The sequence below is a fragment of the Oreochromis niloticus genome, linkage group LG7, assembly GCF_001858045.2.
Source record: "Oreochromis niloticus isolate F11D_XX linkage group LG7, O_niloticus_UMD_NMBU, whole genome shotgun sequence".
In the NCBI taxonomy this organism is placed as follows: Eukaryota; Metazoa; Chordata; class Actinopteri; order Cichliformes; family Cichlidae; genus Oreochromis; species Oreochromis niloticus.
The window spans coordinates 28,204,745-28,219,038 of record NC_031972.2 but is presented as its reverse complement, the minus strand read 5'-3'; the positions used below and the strand labels follow the sequence as shown (position 1 = coordinate 28,219,038).

At 39.0% G+C, this 14,294-nt stretch overlaps 2 protein-coding genes across 3 annotated transcripts; one reads left to right on the top strand and one right to left on the bottom strand.

The window, feature by feature from the left end:
• Positions 1-4,058: 4,058 nt before the first annotated feature.
• stbd1 (starch binding domain 1) lies at positions 4,059-10,407 on the bottom strand. Of its 2 annotated transcripts, XM_005470363.4 has the most exons (4): positions 10,242-10,407; positions 9,858-10,158; positions 8,464-8,741; positions 4,059-7,370 (listed from the first exon to the last, which is right to left on the bottom strand). In XM_005470363.4, the coding sequence occupies exons 2-4, from the start codon at positions 10,150-10,152 to the stop codon at positions 5,265-5,267; spliced, it is 2,679 nt and encodes an 892-aa protein (XP_005470420.1). In that variant the 5' UTR covers positions 10,153-10,158; positions 10,242-10,407; the 3' UTR covers positions 4,059-5,264. The 2 variants fall into 2 exon arrangements, with proteins under 2 accessions (XP_005470420.1, XP_005470419.1); XM_005470362.3 differs by lacking the exon at positions 10,242-10,407 and having other exon boundaries at positions 9,858-10,235.
• Positions 10,408-12,392: 1,985 nt separating this feature from the next.
• LOC109203027 (heat shock protein 30-like) lies at positions 12,393-13,283 on the top strand. Its single transcript, XM_019362059.2, has one exon. It carries the CDS (start codon positions 12,529-12,531, stop codon positions 13,165-13,167), a length of 639 nt encoding a protein of 212 aa, XP_019217604.1. The 5' UTR covers positions 12,393-12,528; the 3' UTR covers positions 13,168-13,283.
• Positions 13,284-14,294: the final 1,011 nt, after the last annotated feature.

Here is a 14,294-nt window from a genome sequence, read left to right as displayed (position 1 = left end):
TTTTATTGTTCTTTTCCTTATTATCTATTTGTTCATTTAACATTTGGTTCTTGATTGTTGAGGCACTAGCTTAAACTCAGCATCTTCTAATTACAGCCAGGGGTCAGTGTTGTCTCTGTAACTGTGTGTTCACATTTTCACAACATTTGAAATAGAGCCTGTAAAGGCTGAAGATCAGGGGTCACCAGGCAACACATTTGAACAATAAAATCTACAAATTGTGTTGCCTGTGACTGAATTTCTCACTTCAATAAGAGAGTTTTTGTGACATGGCAGGAAAGATGGGAAGAAGCAAAAATACAAACTCGTGCAGTTTTGTCTTTCAGAATGAAGTGACACCTTAAAGGCTGTTTAAATATACAAGTACTGTAGATTTATTGAAACTTGCATGCAATAAAATTATATACACATAGTTACTGTATCAGGGAACAGAGTTGTCAGGATTTGCAAGAGGCCCTAAAATGTGCCAATTTTTAAAAAAAAATTCAGAACCTGACCTTGTTTACGAAGCACAGATTCTTTTGCAATATGCATGCAGCTGTGTGTTTTGTCCCTCACAATCACTTATTTCACTAACACTTCCCATTGTACACAAACACAGCTGCATTCATCCCACAACTGCAGTGTCCTCTGAGACGGCGAGCAACGACCTCACTGACAGAGGGCTGTCCCAGTGTGGCACAGATCCAGAAGAGCTTTTAGTTGGCTTACTGGTGCACAAAATAAAGAAACAGGTCAGTTTGTACCGCCTGGAGCTTTATGGAGCAGTGCATTTCTTTTTAAACACAGAAACCGAGGGACTGCATAGAAGACCAAAAATAGGTAGACAAGAAACATGTAGGCCAATAAAATAATTATTAAAGCCACTGAGTGAAGACATGACGAATAAAATTCTTAAAAATTAAAATCTTTTGAAAGTCTCCATGTTAAACTGTATTTTAACACTGGAAATCAGTTTGTGTTACACTGATAAAACTCTGTTCATGTAGCTTCCTTCATTTCCACTTTAACCCACACTGACTGCTCCTTCTTTCATGGCCATGCAGTGCAGTCAGCATGCTTGACAGTCCAGTGAAGGTCATTGGAGGATCTCACTGTACGGAACAGGGAGAAGCTCTTGCATGTTGTATTAATAGCCTGCATGTATGGCACACTCTAACTATGACATGGCATTATGACTATTAATGCCACTATATAACTTAAGTTTTGTATTTCATATTAACATTTTAGAAATCCACCCTTCGTCCCACATCTTTAAATAATCACGTAAGAATAATAAAAACCAGTAGTAAAGCATCAAAAGAAGCAGGGTAAATCCTTTACCCCATTAATATTTATTGAGCCAGAAATAGCCAACAGTGCTGATTTAAAATGGTCTGCTGGACACAGAAGCTGGAAAAATGGAGGAAAGAAGAGAAAGTGAATGGGAGTGAAGGGAAAATACATACATTCAAAGAGTTTTGTTAAAGACAGCAAGTTATAAAAACAGAACAGACACCCACAAACACACTGGCATAGTCTGACATTATCATACAATCCCCCCCCCCCGTGTCAAAGTTCAAGTGGAAACCAGAAGCCTCGTCTTACTGGTTGGCTTCTGTAAGAAGAGACAGCAGTCTGAAATTCAAGAGAAAGAGAATTTCACACTTGGCAGTCCAACTTGAACTAAGGATTGTTATGTGGTATAGCCAAGGAGACAGTGCTCTGGTTTATGGTAAGAACAACTTTTAAGTGTCTGAAGACATATTCACTTAAGACAAACCAAGCATTTCTGAATTTCTGAGTGTTCTTTGCTGTCATGTGAATCAATATGGTTATGGCCTTTATATTTTAAAAATTGCTGAGCTGGGCTCCACAGCAATACCACAGATTTGAATCCGAGGTATTGCTGTGGTTTAAATGAGCTATTTATGTACTTCTGTTATTTCAGAGTCAATGCTGTTTAGGTCTGACAGCTGTGTCTTTAAAACTAAAACAACACATTGATTTTCAAATGCTTTAATCATGAAAAGAAACCTTCTGAAATCATCTGTAGTGTATTCAAGAAAGTGGGATCAGTAAATTCTGAACTAAGGAAATTACTTTATGTGAACGGGAGTTCAGTAAAACTACATTCAGCTGGTTGGACTGTAACCCTGCAGTTCATTCCCCATCCAGAGCACATGAATATACTTCACAGGAGAACATAAAAATAACAGCTGAGCAACCCTTTGAGTGTGTTGATTTGAAGGCTTTGTTCAGTCTAGGCAGTCTAAATATGTTAAGAGCCTGAAAGTGTTTCCAGATTAGACTGGTGACTCAGTGTTAAGACGCCAGCCTTACAGGAGCTCAAACAATAGTTTAACGGTGGCTTAAGTGTTTAGCTGTTTGACAAATACTGATACTCACAGCAGGTGAGCATAGAGGCTCATGCAGAAACAGAAAGAGGTCTGAAATGAGTTATGAAGAGGCTAAGTCAGGGGTCTCCAACTCCAGGCCTCAAGGGCCGGTGTCCTGCAGGTTTTAGATGTGTCCTTGATCCAACACAGCTGATTTAAATGGCTAAATTACTTCCTCAACATGTCTTGAAGTTTTCTAGAGGCATGGTAATGAACTAATTGATTCAGGTGTGTTGACCCAGAGTGATATCTAAAACCTGCAGGACACTAGGCCTTCAGGCCTGGAGTTGGACACCCCTGGTGTCACTTGCAAGCCTTGTATCTAAATAAAGGACTACCCTCAACAATAAAAGATGCTTCAACCCCCAGCTGGCACGTTAGCACAAGTGAGGGAGTGTTCCAAAATTGTGCGTGTTGTAAAATGTATCACATTTATTTGCAAAAGGTTTAACTTAAAGATCACTTTTCCTCCCACTGTTACTACACGTCTACATCAATGTAAACCTAGAGTCTCTCTCCAGTATAAATACATCTTCTGGTAAATTTGGGTCAAAAAGGCAAAAGTTTCCCAAACAATGTTTTGAAATAGAAGACAACAGAAATCACGTGACTTAGAGATGAGCAGAGTCCTACTGATCTCATGTTCAGTGGGTCAACGAAGGTATTGCTTAAATATGAGGAACATGTTGTTAACTCTGCAAAGGTTCAATACCCAAGCCAACATTAAGTAATAATCACTTTGGACTGACATGAGCTATCCAAATGTGGAGTTCACATTTCATAGACATTTACAAGTGGATGGCACAAAACAGCAAAGCAATACAAGTTCTCATGACTGTAAGAATGGAATCTGAGCTTTTTGATGGCTTCCTTTCCAATCACATTAAACTCTGTGCTAATGAGAATAATTGTTTTAAATCTTTTGTGAGCAATTCTTGTGCATGACTTACTTTGAGTTTGATTTGACAATTAAATGAGCACTTAAAATCTAATTAAATGACTGAAGGGGGCCATTGCTTCTATACTGCATTTTAATTTTTTCAGTGCTTACATATAGTTTCATCCTGTTACATTATTTCACAAAACATCCCTATTCTGTGCAGCAGAATTGAGAATTTCTGAACTAATAGGACTGCATTCTGGCCTGTATATAGGAGATTAGTCACCATCCACAGTTCCTAGACCAGAAGATAAAAAACATTTTTTTCCCCAGATAGAGCAGAGTCACCTTCAGCTCACTGCTGAATGGAGCTGACAAGCTGGCATGAAAATATCCACGCTAATGATGCTTTCCCCTGCATGAGACACCCCTGTGCCAGCTGGACTCAAAACAAGGTCACAGTCTTTGCCAATGGTTAGAAAAAACAAAAAAAACCAAAAACAGGAAAATAGAGGTGGTCTGAAAGTTGAAAGTGCTTTCCCCCCCCGGGGCAACAACTTCAAAAACCAACTGCGTCTGGTTTGATCTGTTGCAACTGCTGTAAATGATTAGCAGAAAGACAGCAAAGCACATCATCCTCACATGTTAGCTCTATTTTAAAATAAATAATATGGTGTTCTTCAAATGCAGTGCTTAATGCAGTATTTTTTTCCCCCAAATGTGTATTAAAGCATTTAAAGAGTTTTGGGGACAGGGGGATACTTTTGAATAAATTTACATGCCTAAGAAACATTCAGGAATGAGATTTAAGATTAGTTTATTTAATAACCATCTCCACAATAACCAACATTCAGAAGTAGCATCATCACAATATTTCATATCAGGATACAATGATAGAATCAGACACAAAGGCTATAGTCTACACCAGTTAAGAACCAAATGATGAACCAGATAACTGTAGTGAATAATTTTCTCTTAAGATAATTAGCAAATCAAATTATTCAAAAGACACGTTTGATGCATTACAACACAATAGAAAATTATTTTCACAAGGCACATTTATTGAACAACAATGGGACTGTCTTGCATGCAAATAGTCCCATGAGATAAAAGCAGCATTGAAGTTACAACTATCACAGTTTAGTGGTAAATCCGTTAAGAGTACCTGATGTAACAACGATCGTACAGGACAATTATTGCTGTATTTATTGCTTTAGTAAAATTTTATTATGTGCATTTGTCGTTATAGATAGGCATATTCAAGCAGCATATGGACAGTAATCTCTTCATTCACGCTTGCATTAAATCATCCTGTTAAGGAGTAGTTTGCATAATCTGTGGTATTGTAAAAGGGGAAAAAAGCCATCTTGTGTAATGGTTCAGTGTTTTGATCAAAATACTTCCTGTTCCCTGAAAACGCATACCTAATTACTGGCTTTTAGAAGGTCCCATCAGATGTTTTATAAGAGCTAGTCTGTTAGGGAATTGTGTTGCTGGAAGTTTTCATCACCTGTATACTGCATCTAGGTTTATACTGGAATAAATCTGGTTGAAATTTCATGTTTCCAAGTCTTATATTAGTAAAATGATGTTTAAATGATTTAAAACTGTAGAAGTCAAAGCCATTCTCAGAATTGGTATGTGGGAAACAAAGACACACCACAAGGCTCAAGTTTGAAATTTTTGCTTGCACAAATAATAAAGGAAAAAAAAAAAAAGAAAAAAGCTAAAGAGCATTTTACTTCAATAGACTAATGAATTTAACACTAAAAGATCATTTATCGTTTCTGCTATAAAAATTGGAAATTTGCAATCTGAGCAAGTAGAAATAGTTTCTTTCAACCAAAATTAGCCCAGTTTGAACCAATACTTTTGTGCCCCAAATTTAATCACAATGTTTTATCAATTTACTGACAAACATAAACGCAACTTTACCTGGTCGTGAACACAGTTTGAATATCTGGTGCACCTGCTGATCTCAAACTGCAGCATTTTCAACAAATCTTTTACAATAATCCCCACCATTTGTGCACAAGCAGGTCGTCTCCATAGCCCGTATCCAGGAGGCGGTTTCCACATTCTTCCCAACGACACACCTCACCCTTGTCCATCACCACAAACTTCCACTCCACAATGCTCTCTGCAGGCAGGCTGACAACAGTGGCCCAATTCCCATCCTTGGCTCTCTCGAGCGGGATGAATTTCTTCCAGTTCCCCAGCTCTTGCTGGCTCCCCGTGATGGCCACCTTCTGGTTTGGTGAGTGGGTGAGATAATGGATGCGGAAAGTCACATTGACTTTCTGGGGCATGGGCTGGACTGCCACAACCTTTTTGCCATTTTCATGAACAGGGGAAAGCGGGATAGCCTGTTTCACATCATTCAAGGAAAGAGATGCATCTGCATCTACACAAGTAGCACCTGTGACAGACGCACCTGGATGGTCATCTTCAGTAGAAACTGGGTCAGGTTGTGTGTGGTTTTGGGCAAAAGGAGGGACAGACTGGTTCATCCAGGGAAGAACTTGGTAGTTTCCATCTGTGATCCATTCATTATTGTCCATAGTTGCCTCCATGATACTGATTTCAGTCTTTTCATAGTCCTCTTCCTCCTTCTCTTTCTCTGCCCTTTCCATCTTCTGATTGATTTCAACAACCTTGATATCAGCCTTCATGTCTGTTTGCACTGCGAGCTCATCGGTTAAGCTAGTAACGTTGGCTGTCATCTGCTCCATAGCCTGGTCCATCTCTCTATAGTAGCGATCCTCAATTTCATGTCCCAAAACATCTTCATTGGCTACTAAAGAACTGTCATTAGCCCAGTCGATTTGCTCAATGAGGGGCTGCTGGGAAAAAAATGATGGGTAAGACCTGGATACCACATTTGCTAGATCTTCATTCATGGCAGATTGAGCCTCATCATCAAGGAGGCTGTTCTGAGCCTCAGTGTGCTTTTCGAACTGTGCATCATCTTTTACTGCGAGTGCCACATTTTCAGTTGGCATGTCATACTCATTGATAACATCTGGCAAATCAGGGCTGACAGTCATGCTTGAAATTCCACTCTCACCACCAAGACCAGAGTATGACCAAGTCGGCTCACTTTGCTCAAAAGAGGGCAGGTGAATCTGAAGTACAGGAAGTTTACCATCCTCAGATGTGACAGGAGCAGCCCCACTGGTGACTCCCAGAGCTTGGGAAATGTCATCTTCATTTATGTTGCTTTGTGGTTGCTGTTGATCTGATGACAAGCTGGAGATTTCCCCAATGCCAGAGATTTGGGCCTTTGCATAATTTACTACACTGCTAGAATCACCATTATCAGTGTTTTCAGGCTCAATCATCTGGTTCAAACAGGGCAGGGTGGTGTCCAGTACCACACTTGAAGGATTACTTTCTTCATCACGTGAGGCAATATTCTCAGCTGTGGGCATTTCCCCTTTTGTTATACTGCTTGGGCTATCATCACCATTTATGTTTTCTGGCTCAAGCATCTGGTTCAAACAGGCCAGGGTGTGGTCCAGTACTACACTTGAAGGATTACTTTGTTCATCACGTGAGGCAATGTCCTCAGTGGGTACTTCCTCTTTTACATCACTGTCTTGATCGCAGGCAAGCTCACTTTCATTGTTTTGTTCAGCCAGTTGTAGCAGGTGACTGTTGAAGTTTAGATCCGCTGAATCACTCACATTGCCTTCATCTGCATTTTGTTGAAAGGATAGCATCACCTCATGACACTGGCCCTGTAGCTTGGTTACTTCAACAAACACTGTGGAGCTGATCTCAGCTTGTTGAGAAGTCAGTTGGTTATCTACCAACTCCTCATTTGCCTCCTCACCACCACTTTTCTTTTCTTCCTCTGGAAAATGTTGATTGTTGCTATAATCATTAGAGAAATCAGTGACACCTTGAAGATTCTTTTCGTCAAATTTCACATCTTTGAAATAACAGATGGAAGCAACAGGTACGTCTTCAATATGAACGATGGGTTCTTCCAAGTTGGCCTCTGTGCTCTTTGAAATGTCCAGAAGGTTTTCCTCCTCTTGACTGGCCTCCTTATTCGACACATCTATTTCAGTGGGCACATCATCATCGTGGCATTTTTCTTGTAATACCTAGATGCATAAAATATACATTTTTAATCTTTAGGTCTTAATGTTTCAGCCACACAACAGTTAGAAAAATATGAAGGATTACAGACCACCACCAAACTAGCATTTCAGTTAAACTAATGGAGAATATGTAAACTACATAGAGATTTTATCAAATCACTCATTTCCCCATTGCAAGTCTTTGCCCTAAGCTAACCTCTGAGACTGCACCCAAAGAGCCAAACAATCCAAGCACGAAACATTAGCTAATCATGTGGCAGTGGCAAAGCTGTTTATGTTTGCACTCTTGATTGATCCAAAAATGAAGCCAGAATGTTTTGGGTCAAAATCAAAATGTGTTGTGTTTTTTTTTTTCTTTTTTTTTTTTTTTTTAATTCATTTATGTTTTTAAACTGCCCGTCATTGGGGAATCTATGCATGTGGTCCTTCTGTTCAACCACAGAAAGGGCTGGTGAACTGAGGCATTCAGATAGGGGCTTTACCAAAGGGAAAAACAAAACCCCAAAACATTCAAAATGGCTGCCAAGTCACACCATCACTTTAGCAAAGCTAGCCACTTCCCCACGTTTGACCAATACAGAGCAAAGAAAGATTAGATGTAAAGCCATCTACGCAAAACAGGCATAATTGCATTAAAGCTGAATCAGTTGTTATTTTGCCCGTGGGAACAAATGACTACAAATCCAGAAAACCTGAAGCAATATTAGTGTTCATGCTCAAGTTGGAGTTTAACTTCTTTAAATCCATGTTTGACTCGCACTTAAAAAAAAAAAAAAATCCTGTTTGTTTTCAGATCCCAATATCTCACATTCAGTAAAAACAACCAATAATGGGTTGGTGATGATGTAAGGGTTCAAGACCTTTAACATTATTTCACCACCCACTGGTAGCCAACTTTCATTGTCATTAGCTGCTGGGCTTCTAATCAATGGTGCCTGCTGTTGCTGGGATCTAGACAGAAGGGTAACTGAACAATAGAATATATGTGCCATGGCAAAATTTCATGATCAGTGGTACTCCAGGACAATCATTCATTTACCGAAAGTGCATTTAATTGTGGCAAAATATGCTTAAATTTGTAAAGATAACCGCTTACCGTCATTTCCTCTTTGTGGCTCTGTATCACCTCATTTTCACCTTCCTCGTCAGCATCCTTCATAGTGCCATCAGTTTCCACATCAATTTCAGCACCTTTGTCTTCCTCCTCTGCATGCAGCTCTGCTACCTGCTCCACTGAAGCACTGTGCTTGTTGTCTTGCACCGAGTCACCTTTGGGTTGACGGTCAGGCGGCGGTTTTTTCTCAGCAGTGAGACGCCGATGCCTGATTTTAAGAGCAGTATCCTCCACATCTAAAGAGCCTTCACCTTTCACAACTATGACATCAGAGGAGAAACAGACGCACAAACACACACTGAATATTAAGTTTCTTTTTATTCATTTGTAAAATGTACTGAATCTGACTTGCATAATCTAGATCACTTCATACATTTTAGTCAGAGTTGATGAGAAGTGCCCCAAATTACAGCACTCTAAAAATTAAAGTCATTACTAATCACTGGCAGTCATTTTAATAAAATGGAATATTAATATTTGGCAGGATGAGTAGCTTGTACTTGACAAGTTTCTTAACGATCAGACATAAGTCAGACAAGATGATTATGTATGTATGCATGCATGCATGTTTTGCTGGAACTTATCAATTTTTCCATTCTTCATGAAATAAACAGTCTTAAAAGTAATCAGCACAGTTCTTTAGCCATAACCTCTTGCAAAGCCTCAGTCAATTGTATCTCAGTTTGAGTGTTTCTGCACCAAATCTTAAAACACAGACTTCTTCTAGACAAATTTCTCGTGCCCATTCATTTTGAGATATCACGGTGCTTCCTCAATGAGGAAAAAAAAAAAAACAACTACAATTTTGTGATGAAAAAAAAAAAAAAAAAAAAAAAAAGACAAACACTGAAAGTACTTGAAGACACGTTTAAACTCCAGCATTATTCCTGCAGGAACAATTCATATAAAAGGCGAGACCCTCCAACGTTGTCCCTTCTGGGTGTTATCTTACTTTAAGCTACTAATGCAACAATGTGTGAGGAGCCTTTTTCAATTTTGTAATAATAATCATTATAATATTAATAACATTTTTTTTAAAAAATAAAAAGACTGTTTTTGGACATCTGCCCGAGATTTTCGCTTTTAGCGCTAATCTTTTGTATTAAACATAAATTCAAACTGGTTTCCTTAGCCGTGACTGTGACAAGGCTAGACACCAGCATACTGTGAGCTGTAGTCCATTATGGGCTGCTTATAGTGTTGTATTTCAGAAAGAAAGGGGAGGACGCTCGGTTTTGACGTCTGTGCGCACGCAGCTTAAGCTGAATCTACCACCAAAGCTACAACATAATAATATAGATCATGTTATACGTAAATTCCCGCACTAGTAAACTGCAGCAGCTCGCAGCTTTTAACGTTTCATCCGAATCTGTTACCTGTTGAGTCCGCCGAGATGCGCAAATCCTCCGGGCTCGGCTCCGGCTCCTGATCCGGCGGTATAAGCGTCTCCGCTCCGGCGTCCCTGCTGTCACTGTCGGTGCTTGTGGCTCCGGCTGTGGCCTTTCTCCGCTTCCCCCTCACGGTTCGGTAGATGATGAAACCCGCCACCACGGACACCATGGCTATCACTGCCAGAGCCACGGCTGGGCCGTGCCGCCCGATCATACAGAAAAGCGAGGCCAGATCCACGCGTCTCTCCAAAGCCACGGTGTTGCTATTTTTCAACGGCATTACAATCTGTAATTAGAAGAAGAATGACCCGTTCTGCTTTAATATCTGTTTAAAGGCCCTGTTGCAAGCTGACGCTGTTAAAAACTCACCACGCTCTCCCTTCCACGTTTCAAAGTGTAGTGACCTCTTGAAGCTACCAAGCTGTGAACGGCTGCAGGTGCGAGCTGCTCATTGGCTGATTGGATCACGGGAGCGCAGAATTCATTGATAAAACGCAGACGAACCACTGCACACGTTCATCGCTGCACACTTGAAGTCGGAGATGACGGGGCGGGCTGATAGGATTTAGTGCCACTGGGGGGGGGGGCAATATTATTTGATGAGACTATGTGGAAAGCCTGGGTCTGTATTTAATAATATTTATCCTTCATAACAAGTGTACATTTCTGGGGTCAGTGGCTCTTTTTTAAGACTTATGACAGAAATTGATATAATTAATTGAGCTTTCCGTCACATCTTCCATATCTGAACGAGGGTCCATGAGCTATAATGAGACCGGTGAAACGTGCAGGCCAACGTTATTGATCTTGTTACACGATGTCACCAGTGACCAGAAATAGTCGTGTTCTGTGTAAAAGTTATAGGTGTTACCTAATAGTAATAAAAAAAACGAACTAGTACATCAAAAAACAGTTAGGTGACTATATAAATAACGTACAAAATTGTATAAATATGGTGCTCTATTAAAAAAAACCGTTATTATATTACAAAAATCCTGAGTAGCAGCTCCACCTAGTGGAGAAATGGGGAAATGACCAGAAACTTCAGGAAACCTGGATATTTTTTTCCGCCGTCTCCTCCACTGCAGGAGGCCAGACAGGAGTTTGATCTCCCTGAAGGACTGAACCCCGAAGCCATCACCTGCCACCTGTCTCCAGATGGGAAGCTCCACATCCAGGCAGCCAAAGCTCTGTGTGTTGAAGAGGCTGAGAGAGAGCTGACTATCAAGAGGAGCTCAGAGGACAAACCACAGCAGAGTGTGTGTTCACAGGCAGAAGACAGCAGGACAGAGACACACAGCAGCACACAGGACAAACCTGAAAACATGGACTGATTGTTGTTTATACCAGTGTCAAATGAAACATTTTAATGTATTTGTTGAAGTATGAATATTAACTGTTTGTTTTTATAACTGAATATGAACAAATAAATATATTAAATGGTCAGTGACTGTGTTCATATACTTTTTTTCAATTATGTCTCAGGAATGAAATGCTTAATAAAGGCAAGTAAAGAAAAAACATGATTTAAACTCCTCAAATAAATTACATCGATTTTTAAACATGTCTTTAAATAGTAAAAACAGTCTACTTGGGATATCAGTTTTAGGATAGAACACTTTTGCCAAACAGTTTTGAACTTGTGCTTAATATTCAATCCAAATTGTTATAACATTTTATTTTCAAATCAACATGAAAGACAGATTTCATTAAATCTGTCTTTCATTTGATTTGCAGTAATTGAGAATGAATGTAAAAGTATAAAAAATGAAATTCAAACCAATAATGAATGGTTAACTTAAATGTGTTTCTGGTCGAGTTTTCTTTTCAGCATACATCAACTGTTTTCAAAATAGGACCCTTAATGTTAAAATAGGAGTAACTGTAAATACAGAGACAACAGCTCAGTAGGCAATCCACACAGAAATGAAAAATGAAACAAAGAAACATACAAAGGACATGGTTATTTATAGAAGTTCACTAAGTCTTTTTATTTTAAATTCACTTTCATTCATTAATTCAAAGAGATGTGTGCAAACATTCAAGCATAAAATAACAATGATTCAAAGATGCATTTAATCATGTTTAACATCAATTTATTTGTACTTTAAATATTGTTCAAAATAATCCTTCACACTACAGCTAATAATTACTTTCACTGGTAAAACCGTTCATGAGCTTAACCTGCTGAGACCGTTTGTCTGTTATTAAACTGTGACAAATCTATTAAGCTGTGATATAATCCAGTCTACCTGTATGAGAACTTGTTTTACAAACAAAATAAATCATTTCAAAGATGATGTTTATTTTTTATACTCATCTGGTCCACCGAACCCCAACCACCCAGGAGAAATTGGAAGTTCATGCCAAACCACATCTGCAGTGTCAGGAAATTCATTCTAGTAGCGAACTTCCTGATGGAACAGGAAAGACTGAGTGAAGTAAGCACTCCTGGGAAACAGCTCCGTCCAGTGGAGATCTGTGGCAAATGCAGGAAAGTTCCTGAAGACTCTGGACCTCCTCCACTTAGTATATATAAACTGGGACAGTCTCACTGCTGAGACAGAAAGCAAGACAAGCAAGACCAAGAAGAAAACAGACACCTGAAGAGTGTTTCATCTCACAAGAAGAGGACTCAACACTAAACACACTGAAGATGCTGTGCTCTCATGGAGTCCAGTCTGCACTCAGTCCATTCATGGACTTCTACTGGCCTGTACGCAGTCTGTGGCCAGAGATCAAGCCTCTGCTCTACCAGCAGGATCTCCTGCAGAGAAACCTACAGGAGCTGCGCAGCAGTGTGGAGCTGATGGATAAACTTCAACACAGGATCCTGGAGGAGACAGAGCCTTTCCAAAGCAGCATGGCTGTACAACCACTCTCCTGCCAGCTGGAGAAAGAGGGAGACAAGTTTGCTCTGATGCTGGACACTCGAGGCTTTTCTCCAGAGGAGCTGTCTGTCAGGCAGGTGGGCAGGAAGCTGAGAGTCAGTGGCAAGACAGAGAAGAAGCAGGAGGACGGGAAAGGCTCGTACTCTTACAGACTGCAGGAGTTCAGACAGGAGTTTGATCTGCCTGAAGGACTGAACCCCGAAGCCATCACCTGCCACCTGTCTCCAGATGGGAAGCTCCACATCCAGGCAGCCAAAGCTCCGTGTGTTGAAGAGGCTGAGAGAGAGCTGACTATCAAGAGGAGCTCAGAGGACAAACCACAGCAGAGTGTGTGTTCACAGGCAGAAGACAGCAGGACAGAGACACATAGCAGCACACAGGACAAACCTGAAAACATGGACTGATTGTTGTTTATACCAGTGTCAAATGAAACATTTTAATGTAATTGTTGAAGTATGAATATTAACTGTTTGTTTTTATAACTGAATATGAACAAATAAATATATTAAATGGTCAGTGACTGTGTTCATATACTTTTTTTCAATTATGTCTCAGGAATGAAATGCTTAATAAAGGCAAGTAAAGAAAAAACATGATTTAAACTCTTCAAATAAATTACATCGATTTTTAAACATGTCTTTAAATAGTAAAAACAGTCTACTTGGGATATCAGTTTTAGGATAGAACACTTTTGCCAAACAGTTTTGAACTTGTGCTTAATATTCAATCCAAATTGTTATAACATTTTATTTTCAAATCAACATGAAAGACAGATTTCATTAAATCTGTCTTTCATTTGATTTGCAGTAATTGAGAATGAATGTAAAGTATAAAAAATGAAATTCAAACCAATAATGAATGGTTAACTTAAATGTGTTTCTGGTCGAGTTTTCTTTTCAGCATACATCAACTGTTTTCAAAATAGGACCCTTAATGTTAAAATAGGAGTAACTGTAAATACAGAGACAACAGCTCAGTAGGCAATCCACAAAGAAATGAAAAATGAAACAAAGAAACATACAAAGGACATGGTTATTTATAGAAGTTCACTAAGTCTTTTTATTTTAAATTCACTTTCATTCATTAATTCAAAGAGATGTGTGCAAACATTCAAGCATAAAATAACAATGATTCAAAGATGCATTTAATCATGTTTAATGTCAGTTTATTTGTACTTTAAATATTGTTCAAAATAATCCTTCACACTACAGCTAATAATTACTTTCACTGGTAAAACCGTTCTGAGACTGTTTGTCTCAGACTGTTTGTTTGTGACAAAAAGACTGGAAAATTTTGAAATATTTAGTTTAAAAATAAACATCAGCAGGACAGAAACTCAGAGCAGCACACAGCACGAAGTTGAAAACATTAATGTTGATGATAATGTAAAATATATTTGGATATAACTGTTCAATATATAAAATGTCTGTACTTTTTTCTTTTTTAATTGAGTTTTAATCGTTCATATGTTATTATAGCAATGTAAAATTATTCATGTTTTATTTCACTGTCTCATGCACTTTTGTATTGT

Coding starts and splice junctions, on each gene's coding strand:
- stbd1 (XM_005470363.4), bottom strand. CDS start 10,152: ATGCCGTTGAAAAATAGCAACACCGTGGCTTTGGAGAGACGCGTGGAT. Junction 8,742..9,857: donor CATCTCGGCGGACTCAACAG/GTAACAGATTCG, acceptor CTGATGTCATAG/TTGTGAAAGGTGAAGGCTCT. Junction 7,371..8,463: donor GCCACAAAGAGGAAATGACG/GTAAGCGGTTAT, acceptor TTATGCATCTAG/GTATTACAAGAAAAATGCCA.
- LOC109203027 (XM_019362059.2), top strand. CDS start 12,529: ATGCTGTGCTCTCATGGAGTCCAGTCTGCACTCAGTCCATTCATGGAC.